Raw genomic sequence first — 24,905 nt, 5'->3', positions numbered from 1 at the left:
ACTCTACAACCACCTACACTAAGCAAATCAAAACTAACAAAACATTAAATCAGAATAATCAACATAATGTGGAATTGATGAAGTTTTTTAATATTTTTCAATTTATTTTATAAATTACAAAAACTTTAATCAGTTTTTTTGATTTAATATCGGTTCACAAATAAAACGTCAGAAGTGTAGAACACATAGGACGGAACTCAAAATTCATCAACCACATGATCCATTAAAGGCGTACAACACATAACGAGAACAAACCCAGCTAGTGATGCATCATCGTTTCGAGAATCGATCAGCTCCGAAGGTTTTATTTTTCTCAATATGATTCAAACCCATGAATTCTGAGTACTCTCGAGTCGATGAGTTTATAAATTGGAGACAGGGTGATGAGAGGATGATCAATGGCTCCGGTTATTCTTGTCTGTAATTTTATTAGGAGGACAGTGATGGAGAGATGGTCGACTCCGGTAGGGAGATAGTCCAATGTATTTATGATGTTATTTTAGAGTAAAAAACAAAAGACAAAAGATCAAAAATAAAAGGAAATCGGTTTGAATCGTATTTTAGCAAGGAAAGATATTGGTATGTATAAGTGAGAATATTTAGGCTTTAGGTGGTGCTGGGCCTAATTTCCTCTACAAAGAATCCTAAAAAATTTGTAATCCCAAATTGTAAAATCTGACCCAAGTAGAAATTGATGGCTATCGCCTCGTCTTCATCTACGAAAAGAACTCAAGGACAAATAAGCAATATGTTTCTCATTATAAAAATCAAAACTGAACCAAATATTTTAAAAATCAAATTAAAGCCATATTTTTAGTCAGGTTTGGTCCGATTATTATACATTTCCTACAGTATGGTGGGTGGTTATATGATTTATTTTAGTTCAAGCAGATAATTGTTGCAAACTTGCAAGCATGGGCAGAACTAAGAGGGGCAAGATCGTACGGCCGTGATAGAAGTAAAATTACTTCTATATTTTTTTTTTATGTATTTTAGAGTTAATATCATTTAATTGTTGCTCAATTTGAGTGTTTGGTGCGCGTCTCTGGTACATCTTGACGTTTTCGAGGAGTTTTGAGCTTAAAGAAAGTGATCCAAGAGGGTAATGAAGTTTCAAAAATTGCGGAGGCAGGATTAATATGTTGCACGCTCTGCACGAATGTGCAACGCACAGCTCTGCATGTTTTAATATTTTTGTTGGACGAGTTTTCGACTCTGGATCTGATTTGGATGTGTTTCAAGTGAAGTACTACTCCATAAAGTACAAGGAATAGGTCAGGAAAAATCTCAAAAAGATGAAATCATATATTAATAAGACTAGAAATCAGAGTTAGGGTTCACATTTTATTTTCTCAGCAGATAATATAATTTCAGCTTTAGTTTTCATTGATTCGAGTTACGGTTCGACCAATCTCACAACAGGTGATAAGCTGATGACAATAACCTAACACTAATTACATATTGCAGCAGCAGAATAACAGCAGTAGAACACACATTGAAGCAGCAACATTAACTTGCATATACTTTGTTAATCTCAAATAAAGCAGTCCAATTATGACAATTTAAACAATTTAAAAACCTTATTTTAAAATCAACATGGATGCCAACTCCTCTAGTTGGCCTGTTTCTGTTTGAAGTTTAAAGCAGAGTTATGTCATTCCATAACCACATTTATCTTACATATCTGAATAGCATATATACATCTATTAAATTCTTTATGTCAACTGCTATGAACACATTTTATTATATGCAATTTTCTTGGCCAACATCGACCCTTATTACATATCGTAAAAGCATACACATTTTATTGCCGTGGATATTCGACATGGTTTCAGCAACATTCTGATAATTCAGGCAGCAGCTTCAGCTGCAGTGGAGACTTGCTTCAAAACAAAGACGGGATCTCCCACATGAACTATGCTCCCATTAAGTTTGTCTTTCCAAATCAAGTTCTGTCCGAAGTAGACCTGGAAGTTCACAAGATTATGCATATCAACTGCACCATCATAAGAAAAATGGTTTTATGTTTTGGATATTGATCTCACCTTCCCCTGCTGTTTCTTATTTGGACGCAAAATATTGTCTGACCGAATTTTCTTTAGAGTTTCAGTTGGTTGTGATCCTGCTATTCCAGTATCTTGATTAATCGTAGGTACCTAGAGAAAAATCTCCTTAAAACATATACTTTATAAAGCAAGTGAAAGAAAAGGTTTCAATTGAAATATTGACAATCTTAGATGATAATGTCATCACTTTTATAGGCACTATTTCTTGTAAGTATGGCTAGGCGAGAAAAACTAAAAGAATTATTCAAATACGCACAGGACCAAAAAGGACAATATATAAAAACCAGTTTTTATATGATTAAATCATATTATGAAATGTTTTAAGTTGAATGCAAGCAATACAAGAAGAGCTTGCAATGCAGCACCTTCATACCTTGCAGCGGGAGCATAGCTTGACACCTTCAAATGTGAATTTATTTATCCTTATTTCTTTCCATAAGTCCTCGGAAAATGGTTGACAGCCATCAACAAAAATGCTATTACAAGTAAAAAGGTTCAAAGATTAATAAAACATGCAAGTGGTGTAATCAAATCTTGAAGATAGGAAACAAGAGCCAAGACTGCTAATAAACTTGATAGCATCGCAGTCTTGAACAATAAGCAAACTTATTAAAAAGAACACTGGGTATTTTTCACAAAGGCATATGGACATGGGATGTGTCGAAATAAATACTTGGGTCTAAAACGGTTAATTGGAACTGGTTCCTCGAGAAGCTTATTTAATGCACCCAATGATCCCTGCAAGAGTCAAGATAAAGAACTAATATTATCTGCTTTTCCAAAGAAAAAGCATAGCTGATGTTCATGTTCAAAGCTGACTAACCTGAGATATTAGCATGAATGGATAGCCATCAGAAAACATAGTGTTGTATCCACGAGCAAAATCAGGATCCACAGCCCTGGACTCTGATGCTGCAGTTGTGATAATTATGAATGCTTAGCAAAGTAACTATTTTGGAGATTAAATTATTTATCTAAGAATAAATTTTGCTGATGGTCATTTCAAGCAGACCCTAACTAAAATATACTTCACATATGAGAAATTTGTATGATTAATGTATATAATGTTCCCATATTACGCAATGCATCAGAACTATTGAACCAAACCTGCGTTAAAGCGCACTAGTCGACTGGACTTCCCAAGAAAATCTGAAAACCATTTTGCAGCTTCAGCCCCTTCATCTAATGCTGAGCCAGACCATTCCCATACCGAGACATCTTCTGCTACTTCATGTGCTCCTTCCAGCGGTACCTTAAGCACACCCATTTTAGGAGCCTTAATTTCTGTTTAATGAAATGAATGAACGAGGGGTCAATCTTGAAAAATAACAAAAAGAAATGCAAGAACTGGAGAGCAATTATTACTATAACAAACATGATTAAGATTAAGATGGAATAAAAGCTCCGTTTTCATTCTTCTATGAAAATTATTACTATAACAAACATGGAGGCTGAGATGCCAAACAAAATTAATCAATTTGGAGACTGTATCGATGATATGTTACTCTCAAAGGGGAACACACACATACCATAAACAAGGGTTATTATTACTATATATCCTCACCTTTAGCGTTTTTTTCGATTTAAGCACAATCTAAATAATGTCTCACCACGCATCCCAATTTTTTTAATCACCACCTCTTATAGCCAAGTTTACGTTTTATGCATTATTTTCCATAAAAATGATATCTTATTTGACCGTGTGAATGACCAAAATGATGTCGTATAAGACACTTAGGTCATCTATGCCATAAAATGAAAGGCTAGGACATATGGTGCCACGTTCTTTTAAATTTGGTTAAATCGAAAGAAGAAAAAAAACGCGAAAGGTGTGGATATATAGTAGCAATAACCCATAAACAACCATCACTTCTTAAACATAGTTATTCAGACCAAACATGAGACAGAAGCTAATGAAGATCAACATAATTTGAACATAAAAGTACTACTTTAACCATTGAGTTATAGCTCAAATCGTATATAGGTGTTAGACGTCGTGAGTTAGATTCCTCCCACAAGCGCTTCCCTCCCCAATTATCAACAGAAGAAATACTACTTTACCCAAATATGAACTGTCAGTGGGTTCCCAATCGTCGAAAAAAGCTTCGTGTGGGAGGTTGACCTCGACGAGAGCAAGCTTGGGTTCAACTCTTTGGGTATAAGCCCTTCCCTTTTGAATTGACCACTAACCACTCACGATCCCATCGGAATCCTGCACAAACCAACCAACAATCATACAGTATAATTTGCAGCTTCAACACAGATGGGGATGCTTTGTTTCTTACCAGTAGGAGTAAGCGGTGCTTGGGAAACAGAGATGCCACGGCATGATTTAATTGGGTAAATGAAGATTGATGCTACTTGCGCAATTGGCTCCATTTTCTTCAAGTTCAGAAGCAGATGAAATTGGTTTTCCTGCCATTCTTTTTCTTCTTATTCACTCTGCTTTTGTTTTCTTGCTATTTTAAGCTCAAAGGCAAACTTTTCAAATTTCTCTCTCTTTATAGTAATTAATATTATCCAAGGATAGTTTAATGATTTACTATTACTTAACTTTTGTGAATTTAAACTTTCATTTATTTAAGTATACACTATACAATATATACAATAAATAAGTTTATTCACCCATGGGGGTTGGTTCAAGTGGTAAGCGGCTTGGTATCGCTTAAGCAAAGTCTCAAGTTCGAGTTCTTGTGAATGCAGAAAATTCTCACTGGCAGACTCACCCACCATGCCAGGTGCGCGACGCGGGTCGGATCCGGATTAGTCAGGGCGTAGCCTTGGAAACCGGATGGGCTTACCAAAAAAAAAATAAGTTTATTTATATATAAATTATTTAAAATATATTATAAATTAGGCCAAATGTCTTAAAAAGGCCAAACCTTTTATAAAAGTTTCACAAAAGTCCTGACCTTTCAATTTTGTCGATTTTGGTCAAAAACAAATTATTTGGTTTCAATTGTGGCCAACTCTCAATTTGGTTTCAATTGTGGCCAACTCTCAATTTGATTTCAATTTACCTATGTGGAGCCTATGTGACGCCTATGTGGCATGCCAAATATTGAAAGGTCAGAACTTTTGTGAAACCAAATAATCCATTTTTGGCCAAAATCGACAAAATTGAAAGGTTAAGACTTTTGTGAAACCAAATAATCAATTTTTGGCCAAAATCGACAAAATTGAAAGGTCAGGACTTTTGTGAAATTTTTGTGAAAGGTTTGGCCTTTTTACAACATTTGGCCAATAAATTATCAAAAATAGTTTATTTTTAAAATAATAATAATAGATTATAATAATAAATGAAGTGGTTGATAGTATTTAATACTCTCTCTTTCCTAAATTAATAGGAATTTTTTCGTCTCGAATTATAGGCACTCAATTATTATTTTATTGAGTAATTGTTAATTATTTTTCATTAATCATAGCGGAACATCTTAAAAAAACAATAAAAATCAAAAGAATACAAAAATTACTATTACATTAAATAAGAACAAATGTGTTTTTTTAAATAAATTAACTTATTTTGCAGCTTGTAACCACATAGCTTTTAATGAAATTATTGAAGGCAATAGACAACTCATAGATTAGATTATGGAAGTCCAGATTACATTGAGAATTTATTTTTCTAGCACGCCCGCAAAGATACATGATACTTTATTTCTGAAAACGAGGGAAATAATAGGAGAATTAAGAGTTGTTGCTGTCAATAGTTCATAAGTTCATACATATATTGGAAAAACCAAATTTTACCATAACTATCTTCCCGGCATTAGCCTTTATTACATAACGGAACAGCATACATACATCTACTAAATTCTTTGTCAGTGCCATGGACACATTTTATTGTATGCAACTTACTGGTTCTACTGCTAGATATTCGACATGATTAAGTGACATTCAGATGATTCAGGCAGCAGCTTCAGCTGCAGTCGAAACTTTCCTCAAAACGACGACAGGATCTCCCACATGAACTATGCTCCCCTTTCCTCCATTATATTTGTCTTTCCAAACCAGGTTCTGCCCGAAGTAGACCTGGAAGTTCACAAGATTACTCGTATCAACTGCACAATCCCAAGAAAAATGATTTTATGTTTTGGATATTGATCTCACCTTTCCCTGTTGTTTCTTATCTGGACGCAAAATGTTGTCTGACCGAATTTGCTTTAGAGTTTCAGTTGGTTGAGATCCTGCTACCCCAGTATCTTGATTAATCGTAGGTACCTAGACGAAAATGTCAGTTTCAGCATCAGAAGTTTATATAACACACTGTCAAGTAGATGAAGAAAAAATAAATGTTCGGATTAAGGTATTGACAATGCCATCAATCTCATAAGCACTATTTCTTATAAGCATGGCTCAGATAGAAAAACTAAAAGCTAGCTCAAGTTGTTAGTTGAGACTTCCATAATAGTAATATCTTTAACACACCCGGCACGCGAATGTTCATTGTAAACAAATAGAAGCGCACACCAACATCCATTGGGCTTGAGAGTGAACAAGTACAATCCCACTTAGTCTTATAAATTGAATTTATTAAATGGGGTTGTCAAGTATTGTAAACTAGACTTTTGATCATAGAGGCTCTAATACCATGTCAAATAACCAATCCTTCCAATAGCTCAAACTATTAGGTGAGACTCCAACAATAGTATTATCTCGAACACATAAAACAAAAGGGTTACGATACGCATAAGGAGAAATTGCTTGTTCACAACTAAGCCTCATGCGCGTTCTGGTTATGGTCGATCACACATCATTTTCCTGCATTCCACTTGATTAAAGATTCAGTGGAAGGATAGCCAATCTACCATAAGTTTTCAGAAAAAAAAGAAAGTAGAAAACTGAGTCATAATATGTTAGGCCGTGGCCATTAGCAGCTATCTAAATAATATGATTATAATGATTAAGGTCACATGAATCTCCATAGACAAGGCATTCAGATATTTCAGATATGCACAACCAAAAACGGCAATCTAGACAGAGCAGTTTTTATGTGACTAAACTTGTCACCTTAGGCTAGTCATCATATTATGTCGGCTTTATATGAAAAGTTTTTAGTCGAGTGCAAGTAATACAAGAACTTGCAATGCAGATAGGGCACCTTCATACCTTACAGCGGGAGCATAACTTGACACCTTCAAATGTAAATTTATTTATCCTTATTTCTTTCCATAAGTCCTCTGAAAATGGTTGACAGCCATCGACAAAAATGCTATTACAAGTAAAACCAATTAAAAGATTAATAAGACATGCAAGTGGTGAAATCAAATCTGGAAGAGAGGAAACCACAGCTAAGGCTACTAGGAAACTTGTTAGTATTCAATCATAAACAATTAATAAATTGTCATTTTTTTCTCACAGTCTGTAGAAGCAAGGATTCGCCAAGCAGATTATTAAAAAGAAGATTGTGCAGTGAAATGGATATGGAATGTGTCTAATTAAATACTTGGGTCTAAAACGGTTAATTGGAACAGGTTCCTTGAGAAGCTTATTTAGTGCAGCCAATGATCCCTGCAAGAGAATAATTGACAAGATCAAGGACTACAATTATCTGCTTTTCTAAATAAAAATCGCAGCTTATCATTCATGTCCAAAGTTGACTAGCCTGAGATATTAGCATGAATGGATAGCCATCAGAAAACATAGTGCTGTGTCCGTGAGCGAAATTAGGATCCACAGCCCTGGATTCAGATGCTGCAGTAGTGATGATTATAAATACTTAGCAAAGTGAATATTTTGGAGATTATATTATTTATCTAAGAAGTAACTTTGCTAATGATCATTCCAAGCAGATCCTAACTAAAAAATATTCACATATGAGAATTCTCTGATTAATGTATATAATGGACCCATATGACGAAATGCATAAGAACTGTTGAATCAAACCTGCATTAAAACGCACTAGTCGACTGGGTTTGCCAAGAAAATCTGAAAACCATTTTGCTGCTTCAGCTCCCTCATCTAATGCTGAGCCAGACCATTCCCATACCGAGACATCACCTGCTACATCATGTGCTCCTTCAAGTGGTATCTTAAGCACACCCATCTTAGGAGCCTTAATTTCTGTTTAAGGAAATGAATGAGTGAATGAGGGGCCAATGTTGCAATCATTAAGAGAAGTGCATGACTGAAGATAAATATCAATGATTATGAGAAGATGAAATGCAAACTTCATTTCCATTCTTCTATGAGTTACTACTACAACAATTCATCGGGAGAGATACCAGACTAAATTAATCAGTTTGTATCGATCATATGTGATTCATAAAACAATCATCACCTCTTAAACATATTCATATTGAGTATGAGACAGACAATTATTTCCAAACCAAAAGGCATCAATTCCAGAAACATGTCCATAATCTTCAAAAGTGCACATCCTTGAAGATCATGAAAATTTCACTATACTCAAATTGTTCATGTATTCTAATGTGAAATAACTGCTAGATGTCATAGCACAATCCTGCAAATCTAATCTTAAAACTGTAAAAAGGAACCTTGGGCAGTGGCAATAAGAGACATACAAATAAATTTATTTGTTAACTCATACAAAGAAGCTGATGAAGCTAATTAGAGCACAAAAGTGCTATTCTGATATGATGACAAGATTTTAAGAAGAAATGGTTCCTATCCTTATTAGAAGATTATAAGAATCTTAATATAATGAACACAACTTATGGAATAGTTCCTTTACCCATGAAGGAGTTCTTAGTGGGTTTCCAATCATCCAAAAATGCCTCGTGTGGGAGGTTGACCTCGACCAGAGCAAGCTTGGGTTCAACTCTTTGTGTATATGCATTTCCTTTTGAATTCACCACTAACCAGTTACGATCCCATCTGAATCCTGCAAAACCAAAAACCAAAAACCAAAAAAGAAAAATAACTATGAGACTTGTATTTGCAGCTCTAACTGGTTAAGTCAGATTGATCAACTTACTTAGGTAAAGGTTTGTGAATGAATGAAGTCAAGCAAAGTAAACTAGGGAACAAGATAATATGATATTCAACAACATTCCCGTTTCAGTATAGCTTTTTTTGCCACAATTTGAGAAGGGAAAATTATGTACCTTGCCAAAACAAGCATATAAAATAGATATAGCATTTATACTGTCACAAATTTCAACTCCATCAGCTAAAAATTTCATAAAGCACAGACTATTTTGGTTCATAGAATTGATAAGAAATAGAATACTTTGGTTCAAATTTTAGATAAATAATTGAAATTCTAAGAACTTGCTATATATTCTACAATTTTGTGAAAGAAGTATTCTTTCAAAAACAAAAGAATAGCTACTTCATCCCTTAGGAACAAGCTGTGTGTTATACAGGCTCGAGCTCGAACAATATCCCATCTACCTGAGCTCGAGTTCGAGTAACTCACGAATAGCCCAACTCATTTACACCCTTAGAAACAACTATATTATTCCGTATGTTCGCATAGCCAAAATGAATTCCATTACTTTCATTCATAACAAAAACATGCCTAAAATGATCCAAGTTATCCGCAAAAAATCAACAGAGATAGCGAGCAAACTTAGTCACCAAAACTATTGACACTTGATCCATAAATTCAAGTGTCCAAGTATAAACTTGAATCCTTAAACAAATAACGATCCAGTTATTATGGAAACAAGAATTCAACTGATTTCTGTATAACTAGTACAAAATCCAATTTGATATGCATGACAATAAACATAGTACAAAATTCAAATTTCACCACTAATATGTTATTGCATGTAACTCAAGAATTAAGCAAGTTGTTACCAGTAGGAGTGAGTGGTGCTTGAGAAACAGAAATGCCGCGGCATGATTTTATGGGGTAAATGAAGATTGAAGCTACTTTTGCAGTTGCCTCCATTGTAAGCTGAGTTGATGAATTTGTTGGGTGCAGTTTTATAATAGTCAGTCAAGAAGAAGAGCTCATAGAATCACAATTTGATGACGCCTCCTCTTTTCCCAATTCTGCCATTCTTTTTCTTCTTCTTATCGACATTCTTCTTTTTTTTTTCTTGTGGAGAAATTATTAACATTGGTTTTGATTTCTTGGTAGTTGCTAATTTAAGGTTAAGGCATAATCATCAAACAGGTCCTTTTTGTTTGCTTATAAAATTCATATACATCCCGAGGAGTTGAATGATACGTCAACTTTTTTAATTTTGAAAAAACAAATAATTATTTCCTCTACTCTATTTTAAAACTTCTATGTTTCTTTTACAATGTCTCATTTTAAAAGTCTAATTTATATTTTCAGAACAGTTATTAATTAAATTTTTCCTTTTATCCTCTTCTACTCATCTTAAAACAAATAATAAAAGAAAAATCTATTGTCATTAGTAAGGTTAAAATGATTGAAAATATTTTTTAAAACATTGTGCGATGAATTTTTTTAATTTATAATGGAACAAAGGAAATATATAAAAATAATAAAAATAATTCAATTTTTAACAAGAGTTGCATATTGTTTTTTCAATTTTAATTTTTGTTATTTATAAGTAAAAATAATAATTTGTTGGAAAAATTTATCTAGGAGTTCGTGTACTTTGCCGGTTTTATTTAAAAGGCCCTTACAATTCACTTTTAGTGAAAACGGTATCGTATAGGGACTCTAAAATGAACTTTCTCTTAATTTTTTAAAGATTTGATATACATAAATTTTACTCCCTCTGTCCTAACAGAGTTGTCCACTTTGAGAAATTTTTTTGTCCCAAAACTCTTGTCCACTTTCAAAAATTAACTAATTTTTACATTTAATTTTTCTGTATTACCCTCATTTAAAATTCACTAATGAGTAAATTGCAAGTAAATTGCAAGTGGACCCTATATTAAATAAGGTTATGATAAGGAAAATTTTACAAACGCTATAAACAATAATTGTTTTTCTTAAACTGTGTGATAAAGGTAAAATGTACAACTCTATTGAACGGAGGGAGATTATTATTAGTAGCTAATTGCGAGTGAGTATATTTATCAAATTTTTTCCAAGTAAAGACGTCAAAATAGAAATAATGCTAGAGAGACCAGAAAAATTAAAAATGAAAGAAATTTTAAACGGAAGGGATATAGCACACCGATCTTGAGATGAATTTAGCTTAATTTTTGTTGATAAAGATAGTGAAGTTTATGTGAAAAATAAATTTATAATAGAAATCAAAAATTAAAATCCTTCAAAATTTAAAAATGAATGATAATTTTAAACAAAAAGGATATAGCACACCGACCTTGAGATGAATTTAGCTTAATGTTTATTAATAAGATAATGAAGTTTATGTGAAAAATAAATTTATAATAGAAATCGAAAACTAAAATCCTTCAAAAATAACTAAACATATATACAAACACAATAATGCAGTAGATTCGAATAATAAAATTAAAGAAAAAAAATATAAACAAATTTCAAAAGAGAGTTAAAGGGATGTCCTAATTTTGTAAAAAGATATAGGCATCTTCATGCTGAACTGTTGCCATACATAAAAATCAAAAAAGGTTACCCCTTCAACTTGGCATAAAAATTCAAATAAAATCAAACCCACGATATTAAATAAAAATTCTTTTAAAATAAGTATTTAAATAAAAATATTTTTAATTTAGTCATTTTAATTCGTTTTACTCCTTTAGTTTTAAATGATCTAAAAATTTATTGCCACTTCAGCTAATTTTTTACCATCTCAGCTAAAAAAAATAATATAAATTAAATTAATCAATTAATAAATATTTTTATTTAAAGCCATAATCCTATTTTTAGTTAATATTTTATATAAATTGAGAAATCAAAATAAGCTCTATTGATTAAAAATTCGAAAGAATCTCAAAATGATAAGTTTGAATCTTTTTATTAGTTGGATTCCTCATGATATTATCACCAATTTAAAGGTAAAGGAAATTATAAAAGTTGATTCCAATTTGCATGCTACAGCTACTCGAAAGATACGTTGGACCTAATCACTTAATCCTTCTCATTTTTAATATGGGAAGATTAGGATAATACTGGATTTTTTAAAATAATTTAATTTTCTATCTCAATAAGAAAAAGATAGAGAAAATATCTTATCATTTTAATGCTTTTATTTTTTTACTCTAAAGCATGTTTATATTATAATTATACCTACTTTTCTTTAATTTTTTACTCTAACTATATTTTTCTTACTCTTATCAACATCTGTTATATTTTTATATGTCTTTTTTTTTCTCCTCTCTCTTCTTCTTCTTTTTCTTCTTCTTCTTCTTTGTTTCCTTTTTTTCCGTCAATTTTCTTCTTTTTCTTTATTTCTTCTTTTCTTCTCCATTTTCTTTCTTTCTTTTTCGTTCCTTCATCGCTCCGCCACTGTTTCTCCATCGCTCCACCGTCACTGCATTGTTCTTTCATATTTTATTTTAGCAAACTTTTTTTTAATTCATGGTGAATATTGCGATTTTTATAACATTCAGATCTAAATAAATAACTCTTGATTTGTTTTTCAATTTTAGATCTAAAAATTTGCATGAAAAAAACGATTTTCTGCAAAAAAACAGCATCTGATTATCATATGATTATCATAACACTGCAGAAAAAAATGATTTTTTATAATAAAAAAAACAGTCTCTGATTATCATATGAGTATCACTGTATTATCATGTTGTTATCATAACACTGTATAAAGAAAGATTTTCTACAAAAAAAATTGATTATCATGTTGTTATCACTGTATTATCATCTCGTTATCATAATATAATCATATGATACTGAGATGATAATGTATTATTGTACCTGAATAATAATTTTATGACAACGGCATAATAATAAAATTATGATAACAGTATGATAATATGATACCTATATGAAAAAAATTACATAAAAATTATGATAACGTGAAGAAAATAGTATGATAATGAAGTATAATAAGGTTATATTATCATGCTATTATCTTCACCTTATCATTTTATTGTCATAATTTTTTTGTAATTGTTTTTTTCATACATGTATCATATAATCATACTATAGTCTTCACATTATCATCTCGTTATCATAATTTTTTTTGTAATTATTTTTTTCATACAGGTATCATATTATCTTTACATTATCATCTCATTATTATAATTTTTTGAGCAAACTACTCTAAGGCCCCCCCACGTTTGTCATAATTAACAGTTTGGTACCCCTTGTTTGAAAATCAAACGATTTGGTACCTCAGTTTTGATATTATAAACCATGACACCCTTCTGTTAGTTTTTAGTCAATTTGCCGTTAAATAAGAGTACAAAGACCAAAGAGCCCTTGATGCATTACGGTGCCGTTTTATGGAGTACATTAAGAAGCCCTAAAAGACCAAATTGCACGATGTCGTTTTACCACTTAACAAAACGTTTTGTTTTATCAAGCAAAGTAAAACCCCAATTTCAGTTGGCAAACACAAGATTCACGATATTGTTTCTGAAAAATTAGGGTTCATTGCAAGAGACGAAGGAATACCCAAATGTTTCTTAGAAATTAGGTATTTAGTAACTGAAAAATATGGAACGAGGGGTTACGAAGAAGTCGGCATTAGTTCCTGCAGCAGAAGAAGAACTTCGAACGATATTAGAGGTAGTTCCTGCAACAGATGAAATTCAAAAGGTACATTATCCTTTATCTAACATTTTCTTATGCGAACACTTGAAATTCAAAAATATGTTCAAGGGTTATTAAGTGGAACTTGCAAAACTTAAAGTGAAGCAAATTATTTCCTAGAGTCAAAATAGCCACTCGCTGTTGGTAATAGTATTTAAGAATCTTTCATTTTCCTTTTACTGAATATTTTGTCTTTTTGCCATAATATTAAGTAGGTTGAAGCTTAAATAGTCCAAAACTTTATCTTGTAAAGATGTATGTTGTTATGTCTTGAAGAGTCAATTACAATACTGTGGTATTCATTTGTAATATTTTTCGTATCTCTCTGTTAGCTATAAGACCATTATGATTGTGTTTTTTGTAAATGTTTTTTTATATTTTTATATTTGAGTTGTTTGAAATGGGTTTTTGTTGATTTGGAGAAATAGAGCTGTCAGTTTTTTTAGGAAGTTTATTAAGTATAATTTTTTTTTCATATTTCAGGAAAAATATGCAGAGACTTATGACCTTATATTCAGTTTCAAAGAAGAAGACAAAATTATAAGTAGGGTTTCCCATGTCAGATATTCTTATTTTCAGTTATTGGAGGATAGTCATAGACTTTTTTCAATTGAAAGTGACTTTATTTATGCTTATCATGGTAATGGCATTCGTATAACCGGTGACGACGACATAGATAATATGTTTATTAGCTATAAGAAAGAAGGTATTGTGCCCATTAGGTTGTATGAAAGGGATATAACTGTAGTAGATGTTACGGTGTAGCATAAGGTATTACTCATGAAGAACTTATAGCAGAGGATATAACGAATGAAGAAATTTTAGCTGATGTAGTACAAAGAGAGACAGATATCATATCACAAGCAGAACTTATAGAACAAGCAGAACTCATAGCACAAGAAGAACTCGTAGCAGAAGCAGAGCTCATGGGTAGAAGTTTGTCACATGGTAGAGTGGCAGCGAGGGGTAGAGGGGCAGCGAGAGGTATAGGGGCAGCGAGGGGTAGAGGGGCAGCGAGGAATGTGCCTAGAAGTTGCACAATACTTAGGCCTACAGAAGTTCATTCTGACGATGATGATAATAATCCTGCTAATGAGTTCCAATTTTCTGATAGTGATGACAATGACTGGTTGATTGAAGATGAAGTACATACAAGTGACAGTGACACTGGGAGTTCTGCTAGTGAAGTTAGTGTGGCTGTAGGTACAGAGACAACCGATGAAGAAGAACAATTAAGTGACCATCAGTTGAGTGATGATCAATTTAGTGATGTTGGTGAAGGAGATTTAGAGAAGAGTTCATCTTCTGAAGATGAACCAGAAAACAGGAGTAAAAGAAAAAGAAAAGTGAAGGATCCCATAAAAGGGATATATAGCATACCCTACATTTTTTAAGAGGGAACTGATATTAAATTTGAAAAAGGGCACACCTTCAAAAGTATACAGGATTTTAGGGATGTTTTGGCTGATTATAGCATAAAGGGTGGTTACCTTATTAAGAAGAAGAGAAATGATAGAAGAAGAGTTACTGCAGAATGTGAAGGGGTTGGCTGCAAGTGGAGGATTCATGCATCACTTACACCGGATGGAGTAACATTCATGGTTAAAACAATTAGAGGGGAGCATAGTTGCATTAGAGCAGTAGATAACAAATCTAGTTTTGTGAACTCAAGGTGGGTATCCAACAAATTACATGACAGCTTGTATGTAGACCCTGAAATGAGCTATGATTTGATGAGTGATGGATTGAAGGATTGGGGTGTGGATCCACCACAATGGCTATTATATAGAGCCAAATGTAGATCTAGAGCACTAAGTGAGGGTGCCCATTCTGAAAGCTATGCTAAATTGCCCAAATACATTGAGTCATTGATGAAGTTTAATCCTGGAACAGTTTGCAAGTTTGAGTATGAACATAGAAACAACCTAGATGACAATCCAGTTTTCAAGAATTTGTTTATTTGCATTCATGCATTGAAAGAAGGTTTTGTGAAAGGTTGTAGACCTTTCATAGGATTGGATGGATGTCATCTTAAGGGTCCATTTGGTGGAATTCTCTTAGTAGCTGTTTCTGTTGATGGAAATAGGGGCATTCTTCCTTTGGCTTTTGCAATAGTGGAATCTGAATGCAAGAAAACCTGGGAATTTTTCTTAGAGCTGTTGAGGGATGATTTCTGGGCTTCCCATCGTTGGCTTTGAAGGATGATTTCTGGGCTGCTTCGTTTGCCACCCATGGTTTTGCTTTTTGGCAAGTAATGAAGAGGATAAAGACTCACAATGAGGGAAAACCATATGCTTGGTTGTTGGATAAGACTTTATCTGAATGGTCAAGACATTTGTTCCACCCAGCAGCAAAGAGTGATCATTGCACAAACAATATGACCGAGTCGTTCAATAGTTGGATCAATAAGATTAGAGGTATGCCTATTTGCAAAATGATTGATTCAATTAGACAAAAGTGCATGGTTAGAATGCATAAAAGGTATGCAAAAGCATCAACTTGGGAGGGCAGAGTTACACCATTGGTTAGGATAACTATCATCAACCTAATAAGGGAGAGTAGATACTGTAAAATGTTTCCGGGACGGAATGATGAATTTGAGGTTATTGAGGGAAAATGTAGGTTTGTTGTGAAGTTAGGAGAAAACAAATGTTCTTGTCTATGGTGGGACAGGAGTGGCATACCTTGTAAGCATGCCATGGTTTGTATTGGTTATAAAAGGGGGGATGTTGAGAGCTATTGTGATGAATATTTCACGGTGGAAAAGTACCTAGCAACCTACAATCCTACATTGCGTCCATTCCCTCACAATGATATGGAAGAAGATGACACCCCTGTTAATCGGAAGTTATTACCTTCTCATTTGAAGCGTCAACCAGGAAGGCCAAGAAAGGCAAGAAATAAACAAGATGGAGAAACGCCAGCTGGTGGTAGGATTAAAAGATCCTCTACAGTTAGGTGCAAAATTTGTAAACAGCTTGGACACAACAAAAGGACTTGCGGTAGAGGTCCAACAATGGCGGTGAGTTTGTTTTTTTGCAATTACATTGTTATAACCTGTTATATGGCTCTTTTTGTCAATTAATAGTGTTGTTTATGTATTATAGGAAATTAGAAGTGCTAGAATGGATGAAGCACCAAGCTCCTCTCATGTGCAATCAGTGAGTCTTTTTCATATGCTTGTTGCTGCTGTAATTATATGCTTTATGTTGCCAATTATACGCATGTTGTTGCTGCTTCTTTTTTTCAATAAGTTTTGTTGAAATTATTTTCTTGTTACTGCTGCTCCTCTTTTTCATATGTTGATGCTTGTAATTATATGCTTGTTTATAAGGAGAAAACCATGATGGAATGAATATGCAGCCTGCAAGAGGGAGAGGAAGAGGCGGAAGCAGAGGCCGAGGTGGCGGGCGCAGAAGACGAGGAGGCGGGCAAAGAGGCAGATGTGGAATTGGTGGATCAACTTCTGAAGCACAAGCTTAGTTATAAGGCTGTTTTTATTTCAACGAAACACCTGGAACTTATTTTGCATTTCATCAAGCATAGTTTATAGGTCTTTTTGGTTTTGATGATAACCTGAAACTAATTTTGCATATCATCAGGCATTAGTGAGCTTAATAAATTTTTGAAATTGCTCATGGTTATAGGTGGTTAATTAAGGCCTTTTTGTACATTTCTTTAGTTTGAGAGAAGTATTGTAAAGATAAAATTACAGGTTATCTAAACAAGCTATTTGTCAATGAAAAATTGGGTACATGATGCTCTATAAATTGCTCTCTACAGGTCTGATTTGCTCTATAAGTTGCTTTGAAATTCAGAATTATACTAAACTATTTAATCCATTTGTTTTAAAATATTCAAATACTTAGTCCTTTTCTTTTTAAAAATATCTAACTATGTAGCCTATTTCTTTGAAAATATTCAACTATTTAATCCTTTTTTTTTACAAATTTCAACTTTTAAGCCCCTTTCTTTTAATTTCTTTTAATTATTTAGTCCATTTATAACTTGTTCTCAAAAATAGATTGGTATTTGTACCATAATTGATGCAAATAGACAGATTTAACTGAGCAGAAACTTTTCATCATTAATACTAGAGATGTCATTAAAATACAACACAACAACCTCATCTACTAACCATCAATACTACCTAACAACAAAGAAGACTGATGGCTTACAATTTGAAGCCTAGAATAACAAATCCTACAATAAAAATGGAAATATTAAAGATGAGGCAAATTGAAATAAGACTCTTAAAAAATCCAACAACATGTTCAATAGCAGATAGCTTCACAAATAACACCTTATTCTCATCTTTTAAATTTTTGATTTCCTCTTTCATTACCGCTATGTCGTTTTGGCTTTTCACATCTTCTCGAAATGTCTCGATGGAGTCAACACCTTCAGCAAGTGGAACACACCATCCCAAAAACCCTCTTCACACGCATAATATAGTTTGTTCTTGTTCTTGCTATTTTGACAAATCCTAACAACAGCCCTTTTTCCACAATGACACAATTTATTCTCATACCTTACAGCTTCCCCATCACAACGGGTACTATTTGAAGAAGACATTGCAAAGAGAAAATAAAAAGAGAAAAACAATGGTAAAAGGGATATATAGCAGGCCCTATATTTTTCAAGGGGAAACTGATATTAAATTTGAAAAAGGGCACACCTTCAAAAGTCGATGAGGAAGAAAACAAGAAGAAGAAATGAAATTGATAACCCTAATTTTCAATTGAAATGAAGAGATATATTGCTTCGTGTCTTTTAAAGGAAATGAGAAGCAACTGATTTGAAAAAAATTTAATAAAACGGTGTGTTTAAAACAAAAGGGCAATTTTGGGTTTAAATTTTTTATTAGAGCTTTGACTGCATTTATTTGTGTTGACCGTGTATTTTAACAGAACTTTCCTAACAGAAGGGTGTCATGGTTTATAATATCAAAACTGAGGTACCAAATCGTTTGATTTTCAAATAAGGGGTACCAAACTGTTAATTATGACAAACGTGGGGGGCCTTAGAGTAGTTTGCTCTAATTTTTTTGTATGTTTTTTACATACAGGTATCATAGTATCATACTATTATCATAATTTTATTGTTTTATTATCATCTGATTATCATACTGGTGTCATGAATCTTTTTGTAATTCTATTTTCACGTACGTTGTTATCCAGTTATCATAACCTTATCATAATTCATTATCATCTAATTATCATACTCCAGTGTTATGATAACAACATCATAATCATATACTATTTTATCATACATTATCACAGATATTATCATATATGTACCATAAATATTATCATCTCGTTATCATATGATAAAACATTATCATATGACACTATTTCCTGTAAAAAAAATCCATGTAAGTATCATATTATCATACTGTTATAAACTTATCATTTATAAAACATTATCATACTATTATCATTATCGTACATGTGTATTATCATAACCTTATCATAATCATATAATTAATGTTATGCGACATGATAATAACATGATAATCAGACGCTGTTTTTTAATAAAAAAATTGGTTTTTTCTGCAGTTTTATGATACTTGCATGATAATGCAGTGATGATACTCATATAATAATCAGAAGCAGTTTTTTTTTCAGGAAATCATTTTTTGTGTATAAAAACGTTTTTAATGCAGATTTTTATATCTAAAATTGAGAAAACTCAAGAGTAATTTATTTAGATCTGAAAGTTAAACAAATCGTATTAATCACCACGAGTCGAGAAAAAAACGCTAAAATTGAATATGAAAAACGGCTGAGCAGCGGCGGAATGATGGCGGAGCGACGGCGGAATGATGAATTAACGATGAAGAAGAAACAAAAATGAAGAAGGAATGAAGAAGGAAAAAATGAAGAAAAAAAATGGCGGAAAAAGAAGAACAGAGAAGGAGAACAAAAGGAATGGAGAAGAAAGAGAAAAAAAGAGAGAAAAAAAGAAAATAAATGACAATTGTCAAATATGGTTAGAGTAAAATAATAATAAAAGGTAGGTATAATTATAATATAAAAAGGTGTTAGAGTAAAAAAAATAAAAACATTAAAATGGTGAGGTATTTTCTCTATCTTTTCCTTATTGAGGTAGGAAATCATATTATTTTCAAAAAAGAGTATTTTTCCTAATTTTCTCTTTTAATATTTAGAAAAAATTAGCCCAGTTACTTGGTTGGGGCAATTTAATTAGACTTATACAGTGAATAGGTTCTCTTTAGAAATTTACGGTTGCTATCTTTTTTTTAATTAACAATTTGTGTTTTATACAAATACACTTTCTAAATTAAAAAAATACAATATATATGCACTTTCCTTTTTCTCATATATCTTCCCTAGATTCTCGCCTTCAATATTTAACTCTTAACATTAACAAAATATTCTCCGTTTTCTTTAGAAATTAGGTTGAAAATCTTCTAAAAATGGCAAAAACAAAGGCTACTAAAAAACCACCTCCAAACGAGAAATCTCCAACAAAAACAAACCCTCCTAAAAAAATCAAAGAATGTGGCTACTAAAAGGAAGGTTGATTTTGTTGACGTGCCATCTTCGAATAAGAAACGAAGGATTTAAAACGAAGAAGAAGGGAGTGACAATAATTTTAAAGATTTCGCTGTCAATGTCGTTAAAAAGAGCAAAACAATTTCTCCTCCGCCCCTTGATGTTAAGGTAAGTGTTCTTAACAATTCCCATAATATTATTGCTTTTTTATTTTTTGTTTATTAATTGTTGTGTCATTTATTTTTATTTTTGTTGTTTAATTTGTTGGTGTTTATGTGGTTGTTTTTGTTACCTTTGAAATTATGTTTTTGTATGCTTCGAATGGCTTATTTTTAAAAGAAATTTTAAAAATAATGGACTATATATAACTTTATGTAAACTAATGGTTAAATGTTAGTTATTTAGGGTTCTTTTTGTTATGAATTAATTATGTATAAATTAGGTTTATTTAGTTGTTTTTATATGTATGATTGTTTTTAAAACAATTGAAGTTTGATGTTCAGTTGTTTTTTTATTATATTTGAACAATTTTGAAAATAATTAGGGGGTAACTATATGTTTTCTAACAGTTAACTATTAGTTAACTAGACTTGTGTTAAGTTGTCTAAAATATGAATACATAATGTTAATTATTTTTTATTAGTTAAAGTTAAGTAATAAGTAACCACTAGTTAACTGACAGTTAACTAATCTGGTGTACTGTTAATTTTAGGATATATTGTTGTCAGGTTTATCTAAAATAATTTGATGATGTTAATAACATTTTTTATTAGATTTAATTTACTAATGGTTAACTACATGTAAACTGACAGTATATCAGTGTTTTTCTTTTTACAAATAAATGAATTTGTATTGGGTATTTATGTTTGTTGATTGTTTAATGTGTAGGATGGGGAGTACTTTATCAAGCATGCTGATCATTTTTCAATCAAGATTGTCATTGCGGTGGTGAAGGCAGAGGGATTTATAATAGAATTTCCAACTAGTTTAATATAAATGGAGTTTTAAATTTGTAATGGTTTTTTTATTAGTTAACCAATGATTTATTAATGGTACACCAATAATCTTGTTGTAGTACACTATTAGTAAACGTTGTTTTAGCCGTTGGTATTTTTTTTTAATATATGGTTAATAAATCGTTGGTAAAATTGAATTGTGTAATTTAGACAAACTATAATTTAAAAAAAAATTATTGACTTTATTTAGACTATCGTTAGTGAACCTTGAGTAAACCGCAGATAAATTTATAGTTAATCGATTTTAAATATATTGTTAATAACGTTTTAGTAAATCTGAATTGTGCATTTTAAACAATATTTATTTTAAATCTATCATTAGTTAACCTTTAGTTAATAATTAGTGCACCTATAGTTAACTTACAATAAATTTTGAAATTTTATGAAAATTATTTAAAAATACTAACAATAAATTGTCAGTGTTTCGAATCATTAGTAAACACGCAATTCACCAATTTTAATACATAATTTCAATCTATAGTAGATGAACTTTTTTTTTAACTTTCAAAAAAACACTTATCTGTCTGTAATGATGAGTTGATGAATTTTTTCTTTACTGGATTTTTTTTGTTTTTCAATTGCTTGCTGATTTTATTTTTTCAAATCAGTTTATATTTTTATTTCTCAATTGTAGTTGTATATGGTATGTAATTTAAATAAACTGTTACTATAATTAAAAATTATTAAAAATTCTTGAATATTAAATGCTATATATTTATGTTTGAGATTTTTTAGGAGATTTGAATTTTTGTAACCACTTCCTTCCTTTTCTATAGTCGACTGTAATCCTTTAATTTCATAAATCTATTTGTGCAATTTGAAAACTCCAAAATTATGTTATCAATTTTTTTTGGTCAACAGTATAATTCTAATCAAGTACAAGCATATAGGGTACTTGTCAATTTTTCTCTAATATTTATCGTATTTGTCTATTTTATAGAGAATAGTCTCACTTTACATGCTACACATGTAGCTTGTAACGTGATTTGTCAATTCATGTATTACCATTTTAAAATAAAATTAAAAAAATCAAAATCAATTTATAATTATATTTTTATATTTATATACATGGATCGTAATGTGATTCATTAGTTTATATTTTATAAATTTTATTATAAAAATAAAAAAAAGATTAAAAAAATATAACATAGTGAAAAGAATTTATTATTTAAAAAGAACAATATTGTATTAACAATTAAAAAAATGACATTTTTAATTTTCGAATGAAAATAGTAGTAGTTATAAAATATATAGATGATTTAAGTTGTTCAATCCTTTTAAATAGGCATTTAATAACAAATACATAGGCAACAAAATTTGAGTAGTTAGTTGTTTGTATTTAATTTCTGTCCCTCTACGTATAGGTCAAGCCTTATGTTTTTTGTTTGCACACTGTGTATGGGTTTGTTGTCCTTATGTATCTGGTCTGATGTGTGATATTTAATTTGTTTAATATAACGCTTTTGAAATAAAAAGTGTTTGAGATATTTTATTAAACATATTATCTGGTTTGTGTAGTTTGAAACAGGTTTGCCTTTGAGATAAGACATAAAAGCTAAGTCCCTGGTTTTACTATTACCACACCTGTTTTCAGAAAGAAGCGTGTATTAAAGTAACTGAGTTATTTAACTAGCATTTCTGAAAACGTAATTTGCTTATATGAATATTTTCAGAACTATCTTTACGTTAAATGGAAAAATATTTAACGATATTTTCTGAAAACAGATCGTATATGAGATATGATCTAGTATTATATTTGCGAAATATTTATAGAGGTTTTAAGCTTGTTACGGGTTTCTGAACAACCATTTTCCATTCCCTAGTGCTCGTCTCGACTCGAGATTTTGGGGTGGAATTCGGGTTGTGACATAGTCTCAGGTAGGAATTTATCCGGGAACTTAGAGATTCGAGCGGGACTAGCGTCAAAACTAACAGTATTAGTTCGGAGGTTAAAAAACTCGAGCAGAATTAACGTTCAGCCTACTTCTAAGTTAAGATTATTATGAAGATTAAGATAAAAAGGCTAATAATCATGGACGGTCCTCGACCTTTGCACTAAGCTTCCCTAAACCCCCTCACCTTTCAAAAGCTTCACTAAACCCCCTGACCTTTATGGCGGCGCCATTCACGGCCCTTCTGAAAAAAAAAACACAAAATCGCGGCGCCGCCAACGATTTAATCGTTTGCATGCGTTTTCCTCGCCACCTGTCGACCCACGTGACCTGTCCACTGTCAGTTGCAACAGTCCCTCCCTCTGACATGTCGGTTGACTTTTCAAATTTTAAAATCAAAAAAAAAATTAACCGCTCGGTAAATTTTCTCTCTCTTTCATCTTCTTTCTGACATACTCTTTCTTCTTCATTATATTTGTTTTTGAAATCAGTCTTTTTCTATTTCCCATCTCCTCTGACCTAGACGTTTGTCATCGTCGTTTGGTTGCTCTTCATTTTCTCTCGTTCTGTAGTTCGCCTGCGTTGCATTTCGAGGAAGAACAAATCCGGGTATGAAAAAAAATGGTTGATCAATTTTTGTAAAGTTACTGTCATGTGCACACTTTTTTGGTATTGATATCTTTATATGGTAAAACAGGCTAAGAAGATAATGGGAAAAGAAAAGATCTTCTTCGGCAGTGATGAGACGAAAGGGAAGAAACGGCCAGGTTCGAATTTTAATTTTAGTGTTTAGGGTAATTTTGTTGGTTTTTGGGTATGTGTTTTTGGGTACTTGAAATTGTGATTTTAGGTTTATTGTAAATTTTTAGGTTTATGGGTATGTTTTTTGGGGGGAGTTATTCTCAAGTTGGTTGTAAAATTTGTTGATTTGTTTTGCATAATGTCTGTGAATGAATGTCTCCATATTGTTTGTTTGAACAGCCCGTACTGTGGAAGTGGATTCTCAGATCCTGGAAATTGTTCTGCACTATGATGGAGAATTTGGAGAAGGTGGTTATTTGTGGGGCGACGTGTGTGCAAGATGTTTTGACATTTCCCAACTGTCACTGAATAGACTTGATTTGTGGGCCAAAAAAATTGGAGTGAAGGGGCTGGTTATGTATTATTGGAGGCAGCCAGAGTTGGACTATCATCGAGGGATAAAACCTCTTGAACATGATAGAGATGTTGAGGAGATGGCAAGGGCTGCACTAAAAGAAGGTGTGGTTGATGTCTACGTTCGATATTTAACCTCTGATGATGTGCATAATTTGGTGCCTGAGAGTGGACCCAAGTTAGAATTGAAAGAAATTGAAGAAGATGGTCCATTTGAGCCAGTTGAAGATGGTCCAGTGGAGGCAGTTGAAGATGCCGCGGGAGTTGAAGAAGGTCCAGGTGATGAATTATTGTTGCTAGAGTGGTACGACACTGAAGATGAGGGCCAAGTAGAAGCCTTGGAAGTGGAGATTGCTGCTGATGAAGGCCCATCTGATGTGGCTGAAGGTCCAGAAGAAGGGTGCAGCAAAAAACAGAAGAACAAATAAAAACGAAAGAACAAATAAATGTAGCGTTGTTTTGTATTTCCGGATATTGTTGTTATTTTATTTTAAAACACTTATATGTTTTTTATATGTGCTATTTCATAATTTAGCATTGTTTATTATTTCCTGATATGTTGTTATTTTATTCAAAGACACTTATATGTTGGAAATTTTATAAATTTATTTTTAGAGAAATGAAATACGTATGGTTCATGCATGACCACTGTCTTTCATTCTTATACTTTTGTT

At 32.1% G+C, this 24,905-nt stretch overlaps 4 protein-coding genes across 6 annotated transcripts; 2 read left to right on the top strand and 2 right to left on the bottom strand.

Annotated features, from left to right (window-relative positions):
• Window positions 1-1,495: 1,495 nt before the first annotated feature.
• LOC126682105 (uncharacterized) lies at window positions 1,496-4,555 on the bottom strand. The gene is given in 9 exon segments (XM_050377666.2): window positions 1,496-1,967; window positions 2,046-2,156; window positions 2,440-2,542; window positions 2,740-2,804; window positions 2,890-2,978; window positions 3,174-3,350; window positions 4,128-4,242; window positions 4,244-4,278; window positions 4,352-4,555. Coding segments are annotated over 9 exon segments (906 nt in total). The 5' UTR covers window positions 4,446-4,555; the 3' UTR covers window positions 1,496-1,850.
• A 1,190-nt stretch (window positions 4,556-5,745) lies between these two features.
• LOC126682104 (uncharacterized) lies at window positions 5,746-10,120 on the bottom strand. The gene is made up of 8 exons (XM_050377665.2): window positions 9,831-10,120; window positions 8,761-8,910; window positions 7,953-8,129; window positions 7,672-7,760; window positions 7,513-7,577; window positions 7,176-7,278; window positions 6,177-6,287; window positions 5,746-6,098 (listed from the first exon to the last, which is right to left on the bottom strand). Exons 1-8 carry the CDS (start codon window positions 9,922-9,924, stop codon window positions 5,973-5,975), a joined length of 915 nt encoding a protein of 304 aa, XP_050233622.1. The 5' UTR covers window positions 9,925-10,120; the 3' UTR covers window positions 5,746-5,972.
• A 3,291-nt stretch (window positions 10,121-13,411) lies between these two features.
• Window positions 13,412-17,420, top strand: LOC126683498 (uncharacterized). Of its 3 annotated transcripts, none has more exons than XM_050379415.2 (4): window positions 13,412-13,656; window positions 14,134-16,672; window positions 16,758-16,811; window positions 16,988-17,106. In XM_050379415.2, the coding sequence occupies exons 2-4, from the start codon at window positions 15,905-15,907 to the stop codon at window positions 17,003-17,005; spliced, it is 840 nt and encodes a 279-aa protein (XP_050235372.1). In that variant the 5' UTR covers window positions 13,412-13,656; window positions 14,134-15,904; the 3' UTR covers window positions 17,006-17,106. The 3 variants fall into 3 exon arrangements, with proteins under 3 accessions (XP_050235372.1, XP_055962022.1, XP_050235370.1); XM_056106047.1 differs by having other exon boundaries at window positions 13,413-13,656; window positions 16,985-17,106; XM_050379413.2 differs by having other exon boundaries at window positions 13,414-13,656; window positions 17,014-17,420.
• A 5,778-nt stretch (window positions 17,421-23,198) lies between these two features.
• LOC126682837 (uncharacterized) lies at window positions 23,199-24,786 on the top strand. The gene is made up of 3 exons (XM_050378597.2): window positions 23,199-23,685; window positions 23,774-23,843; window positions 24,058-24,786. The coding sequence occupies exons 2-3, from the start codon at window positions 23,786-23,788 to the stop codon at window positions 24,657-24,659; spliced, it is 660 nt and encodes a 219-aa protein (XP_050234554.1). The 5' UTR covers window positions 23,199-23,685; window positions 23,774-23,785; the 3' UTR covers window positions 24,660-24,786.
• Window positions 24,787-24,905: the final 119 nt, after the last annotated feature.

The sequence above is a fragment of the Mercurialis annua genome, linkage group LG5, assembly GCF_937616625.2.
Source record: "Mercurialis annua linkage group LG5, ddMerAnnu1.2, whole genome shotgun sequence".
Classification (NCBI taxonomy): domain Eukaryota; kingdom Viridiplantae; phylum Streptophyta; class Magnoliopsida; order Malpighiales; family Euphorbiaceae; genus Mercurialis; species Mercurialis annua.
The sequence above is the reverse complement of the archived record's forward strand: the minus strand, read 5'-3'. Positions and strand labels throughout refer to the sequence as shown.